The following is a 12,763-nucleotide window of genomic DNA, read 5'->3' on the forward strand; positions in this document are numbered from 1 at the left end:
TACTAGATATTTTTATTGTCAATCTCAACCACTCTGTCTGCATGAAGCAAGATGTGACGTCACAATCTCGCTGAGTCTCGCGAGGCTTCGTCGGCGCGAGCATCAGCAGCAATCAGCAGGCTCGCGTCTCGCTGCATCTCGTCTCGTCTCGCCCGCAATCTGGTTGTTGAGCAACAAGCAAAAGAAGGAGAAGCGAAAGAGGACGCGGAGACTGCAAAAAAAGATCCCCGCTCGCCCTGCACCGAGCTGGGCTGCGATTTGGCAGGTAGGCAGGCGTCTTTGAGCGAGCACGGCTAGCAAGCTAGCCGAGCTAAGGGCTAGCCGAGGGGCACAGCGCATTGATTCGGGGGCCGAGCGACGACTTTTCGCACGGGACGAACGAGCGAACGTTTCGGGGGGCGAAGCGGCCCGCCCATCGAGACAAACGCGACGTTCGGGTCTCGATTTTAATTTTTTGGGGCGGATAGGACGACCTGCACTCTTCCAGTTCACGTCCTTTTCCAGCCGAGTATTTACCAGTTCGACGTCACACGCACATCATGCTGGCAAGTGGCAACAATCATTCCCCACTTGCACGCGGCATTTTTCTGTCATTCCATCCCTAACGTTCCCGGCAAAAAGCAAACATTTGTTCTAATCGACGCAGACGGTTTTCACCCTTTCGAATATATATACGTATATATTTTAAAATGTTCTATTTGCCCGCTATTAACCCTTTCAGGGACAGTAGTAACCACTGTAGACGTCTGTTCAGAAGGTATTATTCGCTTAACCCTTTCACTGCTAGCCCAGGTTACAAAGTATGTGTTGTGACCACACATTGAATTTGTTTTTTCCAATTGTAATTTATTTTGTGAGGGTGTGTTTCTTAAAATTATTTTCCAATTAGAATTTTGAGTTCATTTATTATATTTTTAATTTCATTCTATCAACAAATTTCTACGATATGTTGCCAATGTCTACATTTCTATCAATCACTTGTACTACATTCCTTGAGAAAATGCCGATTCCAACACATTTGACGTGTTCTGCTTTGCTCTGGAATAGATCAGGATGTGGCTTGGCGCAAGTGACTACGTCTCTGCCGCCGCCTAACCGGCGGCGAGAGGAACCACGGACGCCGTCGGGAACATGTAGCCAAAAGACGCTGACTCCCATAATGCATCGCGGCACTTGAGCGGAGGGGCCCCGCACTCGCCCGTAAGCCGTCGGACTTTTTCCCCGGACCGGTCCGATTGGTCGTCGTCGTCGGCGGGACCATGAACGGCGCTCTTTTGACTCCGCCCAGCCCACGGGCCGCAAACTCTTCATCCTTACCCCCGTCGCCCTCCCCCTCACCCTCTCCGCCGTCGCCCTCTTTGCTACCTTTGTTGCCCCGGCCGCCGCCCCTCATGAGCCCACCCCCGCTGGCCCACCCATCCTCGCTGTCGGACACGCCCACTCCTTCGCCCTCACCTTCCCTCAGCTGGACTGAATTTTGCGAGCTCCACGCCCGCGTGGCGGCCGGCGACTTTGCGCGGCACTTCCGGGCGTTCCTTTTGGAGAACCCGCACTACTCCCCTGACTCGGCCACCGCCTTCTGTCGACGCTTCACGGATCGCTTCGTCCGCCACTTTCAGAGCGAGTTGGAAGGGGTTCCGCCGCCTCCCGCCGCACCCGGCAGGGAGGAGCCGGCGAGCTGGGCACCCCAGTCGGACGCCACGTCTTTGGAAGAAGAGGCCGCGTCCCCCTCCTCGGCATCCGGGGGCGCCGCCCCGCTTTGCCCCGCCGCTACCGGGGCGCGTGGGGGCTCCAAACCGCCACCCGTTCGCCTTGTGCTGGACAACCGCAGCGGGGACAAATTTCAAGACCCCTACGCTCACGGGCAGGTCCTCCCGCCGTCTTCGTCGTCGTCTTGCTGCTCCTCCGTGGGCGGAAATAACGGCAGGCGGGACGACAGGGGCGTCGTCACGCTAGACGGGGACGCGCCCGCCGAAGAAGAAGAAGACGGCTGGCCGAGGACGGCCTCCGTGGGGGAGGAGGCGGAGCCGGACGAGCGGGAAGGCGAGAGTGGCGAGGGGGACGGGCCGGACGGCCCGGACGGCTCCCGGGGACCGTCCACGCCCCCGCCTTGCTCCAAAAGCGGGAGCGGTTCGAAAAACAAAGTAAAGAAGCGCTTCTCGCTTCGCAACGTGGGGCGCAGCGTCCGGGGGAGCGTGCGCGGGATCCTGCACTGGCGAAGTGCGTCCAGTGATTCGGCGTCAAGCCCACTGCCCGCCAGCTACGGTTACACCGTGGGCGCGCAGGACGCCGCTCTAGCCCGGAATGCAGGCTCCCAACCTCCGCCGCCTCCCTCTTCCATGCCCGTGTCACTGTCCATGCCCCTGTCGCTTCCCCACTCATCCTCATCCTCCCTGCCGCCCTCGTCGTCCAGCAGCGCCACCTCCCTCTCGTTTTCGGACGCGGCTCGGGACCGGAGGCGGAGCAACGGCGAAGCCGGCGAGAAAGACAAGTGGAGCCTACGTTTGGAAAAACTGCGACTGACGCGATCGCCGCCCCCCGTGCTCACTCCGAGCGCCGCCTCCGCCGTGCTGCTGCCCGCGGCGGCGCCGAGGAAGGTGGGCCGGCTGGTCCGGGAAGGCGGGGTCAGCGTCAGTTCATCCAACGACGAGCTGAGCGCCGGTCACGCCTTTCCGGGCTTCTCCTTCGCGCTCCCGCTTCACGGCCCCGACAGCAACAACGCGGCGGGTGGCGGCGGGAACGTGCCGTGGAGGGGCGGGCGCTGGCACAAGTGTCGTCTGGTCCTCCGAGAGCGGGAACGGGAAGGCGAGCGAGGCGAGGAGTTCTACTTGGAATTCTTTGTTCCGCCCAAGGTGAGACGACGGCGAAAATGACAAAACGGTTTAGATGTCAACGAGACCAAAATGGCTACTAATTTGGATTGATGTTTTTATCCACTATTACAAATCATTGTTAGGTTTCCCAGTAAAAATAGATCTGATCTCACAGACATTTAATGCCAGCCATCCTAGTTCAAATAGATTTGACATCTCTGGCTGACAATGGCAGAGAACAAGGTATTGATATCCAACAATATTTGAAATAAATGAAAACGTGTCTCCACTTGTGGTCAGGCATCCAAACCGCGGCGGACGGTGTCGTGCGGCGCCATCGTCGACGTTAGGAGCACCACGGCGCTGGAGGTTCCCGACAAGGAGAACAGCTTCCTGCTGCGGGTGAGACGACAAGCAAACAGTTGGCGGCCATTTTCCCCGCCGTCTCTTTCCACTCACCCGTACTCGTTCCTCAGCTCGAAGGGGCCGTCCAGTACGTGATAGAAACACGGGACGCCGTCCAGATGAGGGCGTGGCTCAGCGACATACGTAACGGTGTCTGTCTCAGGTAGGCGGTACGTCTAATCAAATCAAGTCGTGTCCTAAACTTTACGTTGGCGTCTCTCGCAGCAGCCAAGAAGATCCCGACGGCGGCGTTCCCTCGGAAATTGGCGGCACGCCGGAGATCGTGGACCGCCTTTCACAAGGTGAGCTCTCCCGAATTGTCCCACGTCGGCCGTCGCTTTACGCTGCTCTTTCTCGTTCACCTAAGTGTGCTACGGCGGCGTGGCGGGCTCCTCCCCTCCGATGGAGCCGCTCCCGCCCGAACTGCCACCCCGAGCCCCTCTGGACGACGCTGACGCGCGCATTCTCGGCGGAGGCGGGGCAAGTCTAGGTACGCCTTTTGCGGAGACGCCGGATGCTACAGGTGAATACGGAGCCCCTTTGGCATATTTACCACTTGATTTGGATTTTTCAAGGGGTATTTGGAATTGATTTTGCCCCCTCCTGTGCACATCAGGTTCTTTCCTTTTCTCCGAGGGGACAGCGGGCGAGCCGCTAGAGCACCCGCTAAGCGAGTGCCAGTGGTTCCACGGCACCTTATCGCGCCTCAAAGCGGCCCAGCTGGTGCTGGCGGGCGGGCCGGCGAGCCACGGCGTCTTCCTCGTGCGCCAAAGCGAGACGCGGCGCGGCGAGTACGTTCTCACCTTCAACTTCCAGGGGAAGGCCAAGGTGAGCACAGCCTCGCATCAGCTGACAATGTCATTCAGACACGTAACAGACATGATGCTTTTGTACCACTCCGCCATGGTTTTGAAAGAATCGCTGCCAGCCCTTCGCAAGAATTATCACTATGACTATTTTTGCCCATTAAAAAATAAAAATAAAATAAAAAAAACTTTACCTAATGTTGACATTACATTTTGTATTATGTGGGCCACAGTAATGTGAATGTTTGCTAAACAAGTGTAGCCCACATGACTAAAATGTCCCAAAGCTTTTTCAATCAAAGCTTTGAAAAAAATTTTTTGGGGGGGGGCGGTGAAAAAATGTATCAAGTAATCATAACAAAATTCATACTATTAAACTGACTGAGTGAAAGGCACTCAGGTTTGGGCCCCCAGTAACATTACAATTTTAGCATTATTATGGGAGGAATTTGGGAGGCGTATAGATATATTGGATGTTTTTTTTGTCCTGACGTGCCATCCTTGCTCGTCTTCCCGCTCAGCACCTGCGCCTCTCCCTAAATGAGGACGGGCAGTGCCGCGTGCAACACCTTTGGTTCCAGTCCATCTTCGACATGCTGGAGCACTTCCGTGTCCACCCCATCCCGCTGGAGTCAGGCGGCGCCTCCGACGTCACGCTCATCAGCTTTGTTGGGGCGGCGGCGGTTCGGCAGCCAGGTAGAAAACCACCCCTTACCCTGGCGCTCCCCCTCACGACCCCGGACGGCTCTTCCGCCCCCTCTCGCCGCGCCGGCCAGCCCACGTGCATCTGACATCTTGTTGTGTTTGTCCGTCACTCATCCTTGCAGGGCGCGACCGGGCGGGCAGCCGGCCTACCGTCTGTGATGTCATCACCGCGCGCCATCCCGACTCTCCATCAACCCCCATCTCTGACTGTGTGTAAGTGACTCGCATTTGTGTCGTTTGGCACTTTGCGTGTGTGTGTGTGTGTTTTAGCATCAAATCGTTGTGTCCACGTGGTTTGCGTATGGATTTCATATATAAGGCTTTGATGTCTTTTGCGCCTTGTGAATCAATAGGGATAGATGTTGTCTCTTGTCGGCCATCTTAAGGACAGATCCACTCATGCCATATGACCTTAAAACAATCGACCTTGAAATTTGAAATAACGCTAGATTGCTCCATTTTTAAACAGCTTAGTTTGTCTGTTACTGCTTATTTGAGAAAAAATAGTTTGTTTTTATTTCAACATCACGCTTGATTCAAAGCCACGTTAACCCATTGCAGTGATAACATAAACTAATTTTACACTGACCACACAGTAACAACAACCTTTCTGGGGTTTATCATTTAATAAATCAACTCATTATTATTTTCTACGTGCCTGGCGACGATCCCCTGGACCAAAGAAGTGCAAAGTTTGTGAGAGTTGACCGTTTCCATGACAACCACAACTCCTCCGAGTTGCTCGCTCACCGCCATTTGCTCCTAACCTTAATTCTTCCCCATCGCCTCTCCTCCTTACTCCCACGTTCACATTTTTGGCCTTTTCTTTCTTTTTTTCCTCTCCAGACTTGACCAGCAGACCCCGTAGCCCCCCTCAGCCGCCCCCTCTGCCCCCGGGACGCCCACCGCCCCCGTCCCCGCCCCAGGAGAGGGCACAGACGACAGAGACGGAGGCCGCGACGGCGCCAAGTGGCGGTACGGCGGAGGAGCGGGACGGGCGGGATGCCCCGCCGCGGCAAACTGAGGCGGCGGAAGAAGACGAGCCAGAAGCCGCCCGGCCGCCGGCCCGAGCCGTGGACAACCAGTACTCCTTCTTCTGACGAGCGTCTCGTCGTCAGAGGAGCTCGTAAACACTAAAGCGAGCGAGACCGGATCGCACGCACGCCGAAAGCGTTGAAACGACACTAACGACTTACACGTGTACCTCACGACCGCCGCTAACCTCCACAACAAGCTCATCCACGGAGAGCGGGCACGTGCGTGCACGCGTGAGGGTATTAGCGAGTGTGTTAGATTGTGAATGTGGTTATGTTTGTGTGTGTGAGACAGTGTTTGTATAATAGGCCATCTGACTGAGTGAATGTGTGTATGCCTAACCGGTGATGTCATCATTTGGCGCCTCTCGGTTGGTTGTTTTTTTGTTTTTAATTTTATTTTGTAGTCTTTTTTTTTTTTTTTTTTACCTCAGTGGCGTTCAGCAACGCGTCCGTCCTGTTCTTGCTCTCCTCGCCGGCAAGACTAGTGTTGATTTTTGTTTGTCTCAAATGTCTTTGTGCCTTCTGTTGTTTTGGGTCGGAACAAACGTCGTCCGTTCAGCAAAAACTCGTGCCTTTTGTGTGTCTCACTGGGCTTACTTTGGCCCCTTTTTTTGCGTGTCTATCTTATCGACATGTTCTCTCCGTCGTGTCGGTGGCGCTTTTTTCCTGTGTTTTTTTCTTTTCGATGTGTTCTCTGTCGTGTCGTCGGTCTCACGACTTGTGCCTTTCTCTGTCTCTTCTCCATCTCGTTGCTGGGACCGTGTGTGGAGGGCAGCGGCTGTGCGCCCTCGCTTTTTAGTTTCAGGTTCTTCTTTAAATTGAATGATTCTAATATAAATATAGTTAAAACATGAGTACATCTTGTCTTCATTTTGTTTGGGCTTTAATTTTGGAGGAATAGGCCCCAATAACAGAATACTTGTTGCCTAAGGCTACAAAACAGACAAGGTTTGAACGAGCCAGCTTGAGTTTTTAGGATTATGAGTAGCTATGCTTTTAGATTTTACTTCACTGGATTGACAACTTAAAAAATAATGTAGAAATTAGTGTCCATTGACTACTTTCCTTTTCAAAAAAAATTGTGTCGACCAAATCAGATATGCATGTTTTTTAATTAATTCTTTATTCATATACAAATGTCTACAACATAAAAAAACACAAAGATAACAAGTTCAATTATATCAATCTGAACAATGAAAAACGAATATATATATATATATATATATATATATATATATATCTATATATATCTATATATATCTATATATATCTATATATATCTATATCTATATCTATATATATATATATATATATATATATATATATATATATATATATATATTCATAAGAAAGTTTTGGCTTTTTCTTCAATAAGTTATATTGTCTACAAAGTTTCTTGGTCCTTAAAGCCTTGGGATTAGTATAAAAACTCAAATTGTTTGAATATAAAGAAACATTTTTGCAAATACATAAAAATATGGACTCTGATTTTAAAAAATGACACTGAAAATAATCACGTGCACGTGCGTGCGTTCCCGATGGAGGAATGACACCGCTGCTGCGCACGCGCACAACGCTTCGCATCCATGTTGTGTCGGAAGACGGAGGAGGCTAGTGCTAACGGCTAACTTAGCCTGCGTCCTCCTTTTCTCCATCTTGTCTTCGTCGTCGTTGTTCTTCTGGGAGGCCGCGGGTCGGGCAGGCGGGCGGATATGTCTCCGGGCCGTCGCCGCTGCCGCTGTCGCCCCCCGCCCGCCGCCAGCCAGCGCCGTCGTCCGGGCTCCCGCAGCCCTCCTCCTTGAAGCACAGCTAAGACAAGCTCCCGTTAGATCGCGACGATGAGCGACCAAATGTCTCCGGACTTCGTGTTGATGCGCCTCCTTGTCTCGCACCTGGAACAGCCCGAACACGTCACGTCCGGGAAAGGCGCCCTACCTCACCCCGTCTTCGACGTGGACACCGGGGGTCCCCCGCCAGACATCGGTTCCGCGTCCCCGCACTACAGCTCCCCTCTGCCGGGCAATGGGGGGCTGGAAGGCGGGCTGCTCTCGCCCGAGAACCCTTTGGGTTCCGAGGAGGATGAGGAAGAGGTGGAGGATGGCTTGGACTTTCCTCCTACAGGATCCAGGGCACAGTTGATGGTTTTCCGGAACCGGATAATGGATTTCAGTATGGAGCAACCACCACTGGAGGGGAAGGAGACCCGTTGGCCGCACTCCTCGGGATCCGGCTCGCATCCGGCCGAGGGTGCGGAGGAGCGAGACCCCTGCCGCTTGCCATCTTCGGAGGAGAACCTTCAGTGGCGTACCGAAGAATCCGGTCCTTCCGAGTCGGTCCTCCTCCACCCCCTGGCCAAGTGGCCCCGGAAAAATTGCGGCGGCGACGACGAGGACATGGTCCTGGCTCTGAACTCGAGTCCGGAGCAGGGTGACGAAAGGGGCCGGTGCTCCTGTCTGCTGGCTGCCAGGGGGGTGGGACCGGGTGAGGACCCCAGTGAGACCAGCGATGCCCTGTTGGTGCTGGAAGGCTTGGGGGCGGAGGGGGACATTGGGACGTGTCGGAGGGCGGAGCCCGTGTTTTGCAGCGGGACCCTCAGCGGGCTGATGCAGCAGGTCCACAGACTCGCCGGAGAAGCGGGCGTCTGCACCCATCGGACGTGGCGGCCCCCTGCACCTGTCCACGGTGTCCCCTGCGACCAGATTGGAGCTGTCCCCGCCTGCCCCCCGTCCCCGGAGCCACGGCGCCGCCCGCAGCACCAGTCGCGCTCGCAACCCCAGAGCCGGGCCACCACCCCCAAACTCGGTTCGGGCGCAGTGGGGCGTTCGGCTTCTCCGCTGGTGGTCCCGGAAGGGGACCCGGGTGGAGACAGGACGCCCAGGGGGAAATCCAGGAAAGGGGGCTCTCTGAGGGTGCGCCTCAGTAGACTGTTCCGAGCTAAGAGCTCGTGCGGGAGTGCCGGAGGCCTTCTGGACAAGAGGCCCTCCCTGGCTTCGTCCGCCTCATCGGTGGGAAGCCTGGTCGACATGTGGGGTTCCGCCGGACTGTGGGGGTCCGCCTGCGGCAGCACGCAGGACGGCGACAGGTGGGCGGGCGATCGACGGGAAGCGGGATGAGGTCGGTAGGTCGCCGTGGTGAGGCATTAACCCTTACTTCCTTTCTGTTAGCATGCAGACGCCCACGCTGACATGCACGCCGCCCTTCACAGGTGAGGATAGGCGTAGAGCGGCCCTGTTATGTCACTTCCTTACTTTTGTGCCACTTCCTGTCTTCTTTCTCTTCTCTTTGCATGAAGGAGAAACGGTCTCTTTGGTGGACGTGGAGATCTCTCGGAGGAATTGTCTCCACCCTCCGACGCCTCCACCTCCACCCAGACGCAGCCTCAGTCTGCTCGGTACTTGTACTCGCGTCTTTGTTTCCACTTCAACTTTTCTGATTCCACTGTCCATTTCCTTTTTCTTCTTCTTTTTTTTAAAAAACAATTTACACCTGTATCACATCTTGCTGGATTTCCAGGACACACTTGACTTTAGTCCTCACTCAAAGGTCTCCAGTTAGCCAGCTTCTTAACTTAGTAACTTGCACTGATGCTTACAGACAAAGCAAAGTTAGCCTAAAATGGAACTGTTTTTTTTTAATTACCATATCATAACATTGAAATCAGACAACATCTGGTCGGCATTACATAAAAATAAGGACAATTACAGTGTAATGAACCTGTGGCATGTATACTTCCAGTTGCAGTGTTGTGTTGAATTTTCTAGGCTGTCCCTAAACACACCCTGACTGAATTCGGGTAATGTCGCTAGCATAGGAACGGAACCCGTTTGTAATTCAAGGATAGTCCAAACGGAAATTGGCAGCAAAACTTATTTCCATGGACTTGTAGAATTGGCATACTTAATTCGCTGTCAGCCCAAAATTGATTGGACGCCTAGCACCCTCAATAAATGAACACTGGCCCTGATGGTGGTATTGTTCGAGGTAGTATGTGCTGTAAAATGTTTAAGAATCACTGTTATGCATCAGTTCTTCTTTGATTTCTTCTTTATTGTCATCTGACGTCACTTTCAGATGATTTGGGGGGTGCGCCTCCGCCAGGAGTTCCATCGTCAGAGCGCGTTGACAGGACCTCCATGCAGTCGCTGTCTCCCCGCCCCTCGTTGACCACCATCCAGCACAGCCTGAGTCTGAATGGTGGGTAGCAAAGGGTTGTCGAGTAATTGATTGAAATTTACACCAGGAGAAATCCTGTGGACGAGGCAAAGTTAGGGTTACATTTAGGGATCATTCCGAGTGTCAACAATAAAACGGAATGTTGACCATGTCAGTTTGAAATAAGTTTAGTCATTTTGTTTTGCATAATTCCACTAATTGGAAATGAACATACTTTGGCATTTTAAATTGCACCGGGGGGTAAATGAATAATGACTTTTTTGATCTTTACACTCCTTATATAAATGTCACACACCAATTAAATGGTAGAATCATGTTAGAGTTTTCAAAAGTAAACGATGAAGACTCACAAATATCCATAATTATGGAAATTGTTCTCCCTGGGCCTGTGTGGGTTTTCTCTGGGTACTCTGCTTTCCTCCCATATTCCAAAAAAACGCTTGGTAGGCTGATTGGACACTCTAAATTGGTCCTAGGTATGAGTGGCCGATTCAGTGTGTCCCCCGCCTCTGCCCCAAAGTCAGCTGGGATAGGCTTCAGCACCCCCCGCGATCCTAACAAGGATAAAGTGGTTCAGAAAATGCATGAATAAATCCTCTTCTAGGAGTAGCAAAATCACAGTTAACATAGATCATTACCCAAACGGAAAATAACAGCCAATGATTTAACATAGATATGATTCAAGTAGATTCTAGTAGTAGCAACACATTGGTTCCCTTGATAAACATTGACAAATTACTCACAGTCAAATATTTCCGTTCCACTGTCTCTCCTCAGACTCCTTCCCAAGGGGTCCATCCAGACCCGGCCCTCACCTGCCGGCGCCTCGCTTCCCCCGGGAGTACCCGGGGGCCGGCAACTTTGCCAGCAGCCTCCGAGAACTGGAAAAGGTGGGCGGCGGTCCAGAGCAGCCCTCGCCGCCGACATTTATCTGAAAGTGTTTGCGCTTTCCCCATTCCAGTGCGGCTGGTATTGGGGTCCGATGACGTGGGAGGACGCCGAAATGAAGCTGAGGGGCAAAGCGGACGGCTCCTTCTTGGTGCGTGACAGTTCGGATCCGCGCTACATCCTCAGCTTGAGCTTTAGGTCGCAAAGCGTCACTCATCACACGCGCATGGAGCACTATCGAGGTAACGCCACACACGCGTGCCCCGTGGGTCACCCGTGGGTCACCCGTGGGTCACCCATGACAGTTCGGCTGTGCCCCCCTTAGGTACTTTCAGTCTGTGGTGTCACCCCAAGTTTGAAGACCGATGCCATTCCGTGGTGGAGTTCATTGAACGCGCCATCATGCACTCGAAGAACGGGAAGTTCCTCTACTTCTTGCGTTCGCGGGTACCAGGTAGGCCATTTTGCTGAGTTAAGTTTAACTATCATTTTAGGGATGCTGCAATACGTATAGAAAGACAGTCTAGCAATAGTCACATGCATACCTGTCAACATATACGTTTTTTGATCATTTCAAATTGTGTACGCTTTATACCAACTTTTGTACGGGAAAAAACAATGTTTAATAAGTACGTTTTTGGGAAAAAACGATCTTGTTTCACCCATTTCAGCTCTAATCCGGATCGTCTCGGGCAAGACGTCATCATTGACTACTAATACTGTCAGGCTTTAGGCATGATATGCGCACCCGCATTCCCCTTTCACACGTCCACCTGTTCACTATATAAATATAGCGCGTCAGCAAGTAATGTACTTTAGTCAGTTAAGCTGCCAGCGTCATACAGCTACATCTACAGAATCTTGAATTTAGTGCATAAAAAAGCGCACCGACTTATTGGGGAAAAATTTTGACTTTCAAGTGTGCCCTATGTGAGTAAATATGTGCCAGGTTGCATTTGTACGGTTTATTGTCATTTAATAAGGGGAATTGCAATCATCAATAAGGGGAGCAATTGGCCGAGGTTTACAGTTATGCACATGTCATATCCCAGTTTCGTTCAATATTAGATCATGAGGCGCTCGCTACATCCAGAGCAAGGGTGGAATTGGATGCTAATCTTGTCATCTTTGCTTTTTTTGCACCGAGGTCTGCCTCCGACGCCGGTGCAACTGCTGCATCCCGTGTCCCGCCTGAGCAGCGTCAAGCCACTGCAGCACCTGTGTCGCTTTTGCATCCGCCAGCTGGTTCGCGTGGACCACATCCGGGAGCTGCCCCTACCCACGTTAGTCTCCGCCGCGTGTACCGAACGGGAGCGTGGGCGCCGCCTGAGCACCTCCGCCTTCCCACCCACAGGCCGCTGATCTCTTACCTACGCAAGTTTTACTACTACGACCCCGAAGAGGAGGTCAACCTTGCCAAGGAGGCCGACGACACGCAAACGTAGCCCGCTCTGTAAGTACTGTTTGTCGATTTTTTTCAAACCCACCCATGTCCTATGACAAATTAAAATAACAAAAAATATTTTGACCCATAATTTAGTTTTTGGGCCGTTGAAGAATGAACTTGAAGGTGGACAGCCAATCGGCTCCCTATCTCCACCCTGTATCCGGGCCGGTTCGAATCACCTTCCTCGTCTGAGCCCTTTGATTGACTGGCGGTAGCCGGCGCTTTTCGGCTGAGACGCAAACCGCGCCGTTTCCTGGATCCTTCCAAATAAAAGTTGTCCCCAGGTCGCCGACGCCGTCGCATGCAAGGCAATCCCGAGCCGCGAGTGACGTCCAGAAAGCGGGCAGGGCCCGATGACGTCACGTGACCCCGCGCCGGGACGCGTATCCGTGATGATGTCATAATTGTGCGCTGTCAATAAATGTGGGCGGGGCTCCTCATCCCGCTTCCTGTTTGTGTTTCAAAAAGTGTCTAAATCAATCAAAGTCT

At 52.7% G+C, this 12,763-nt stretch overlaps 2 protein-coding genes across 5 annotated transcripts; both read left to right on the forward strand.

Moving 5' to 3' along the window:
• Positions 1–66: 66 nt before the first annotated feature.
• On the forward strand, positions 67–6,620 carry sh2b1 (SH2B adaptor protein 1). 3 transcript variants are annotated; one of them, XM_077619156.1, is made up of 10 exons: positions 67–265; positions 1,048–2,852; positions 3,114–3,215; positions 3,290–3,381; positions 3,444–3,520; positions 3,586–3,741; positions 3,835–4,046; positions 4,546–4,720; positions 4,852–4,942; positions 5,576–5,748. In XM_077619156.1, exons 2-10 carry the CDS (start codon positions 1,260–1,262, stop codon positions 5,595–5,597), a joined length of 2,520 nt encoding a protein of 839 aa, XP_077475282.1. In that variant the 5' UTR covers positions 67–265; positions 1,048–1,259; the 3' UTR covers positions 5,598–5,748. The 3 variants fall into 3 exon arrangements, with proteins under 3 accessions (XP_077475282.1, XP_077475280.1, XP_077475281.1); XM_077619154.1 differs by lacking the exon at positions 4,852–4,942 and having other exon boundaries at positions 5,576–6,620; XM_077619155.1 differs by lacking the exons at positions 67–265; positions 4,852–4,942 and having other exon boundaries at positions 1,389–2,852; positions 3,447–3,520; positions 5,576–6,620.
• Positions 6,621–7,311: 691 nt separating this feature from the next.
• LOC144088637 (suppressor of cytokine signaling 7-like) lies at positions 7,312–12,728 on the forward strand. Of its 2 annotated transcripts, XM_077619160.1 has the most exons (10): positions 7,312–8,848; positions 8,931–8,971; positions 9,059–9,157; positions 9,838–9,960; positions 10,717–10,829; positions 10,901–11,069; positions 11,153–11,281; positions 11,975–12,110; positions 12,182–12,280; positions 12,368–12,728. In XM_077619160.1, the coding sequence occupies exons 1-9, from the start codon at positions 7,605–7,607 to the stop codon at positions 12,270–12,272; spliced, it is 2,145 nt and encodes a 714-aa protein (XP_077475286.1). In that variant the 5' UTR covers positions 7,312–7,604; the 3' UTR covers positions 12,273–12,280; positions 12,368–12,728. The 2 variants fall into 2 exon arrangements, with proteins under 2 accessions (XP_077475286.1, XP_077475287.1); XM_077619161.1 differs by lacking the exon at positions 9,059–9,157.
• Positions 12,729–12,763: the final 35 nt, after the last annotated feature.

This window comes from Stigmatopora argus, chromosome 14, assembly GCF_051989625.1.
Source record: "Stigmatopora argus isolate UIUO_Sarg chromosome 14, RoL_Sarg_1.0, whole genome shotgun sequence".
Lineage (NCBI taxonomy): Eukaryota > Metazoa > Chordata > Actinopteri > Syngnathiformes > Syngnathidae > Stigmatopora > Stigmatopora argus.

Coding starts and splice junctions, on each gene's coding strand:
- LOC144088637 (XM_077619160.1), top strand. CDS start 7,605: ATGAGCGACCAAATGTCTCCGGACTTCGTGTTGATGCGCCTCCTTGTC. Junction 8,972..9,058: donor ATGCACGCCGCCCTTCACAG/GTGAGGATAGGC, acceptor CTTTGCATGAAG/GAGAAACGGTCTCTTTGGTG. Junction 11,070..11,152: donor GCGCATGGAGCACTATCGAG/GTAACGCCACAC, acceptor TGCCCCCCTTAG/GTACTTTCAGTCTGTGGTGT.
- sh2b1 (XM_077619154.1), top strand. CDS start 1,260: ATGAACGGCGCTCTTTTGACTCCGCCCAGCCCACGGGCCGCAAACTCT. Junction 3,382..3,443: donor CGTAACGGTGTCTGTCTCAG/GTAGGCGGTACG, acceptor CGTCTCTCGCAG/CAGCCAAGAAGATCCCGACG. Junction 4,047..4,545: donor ACTTCCAGGGGAAGGCCAAG/GTGAGCACAGCC, acceptor CTTCCCGCTCAG/CACCTGCGCCTCTCCCTAAA.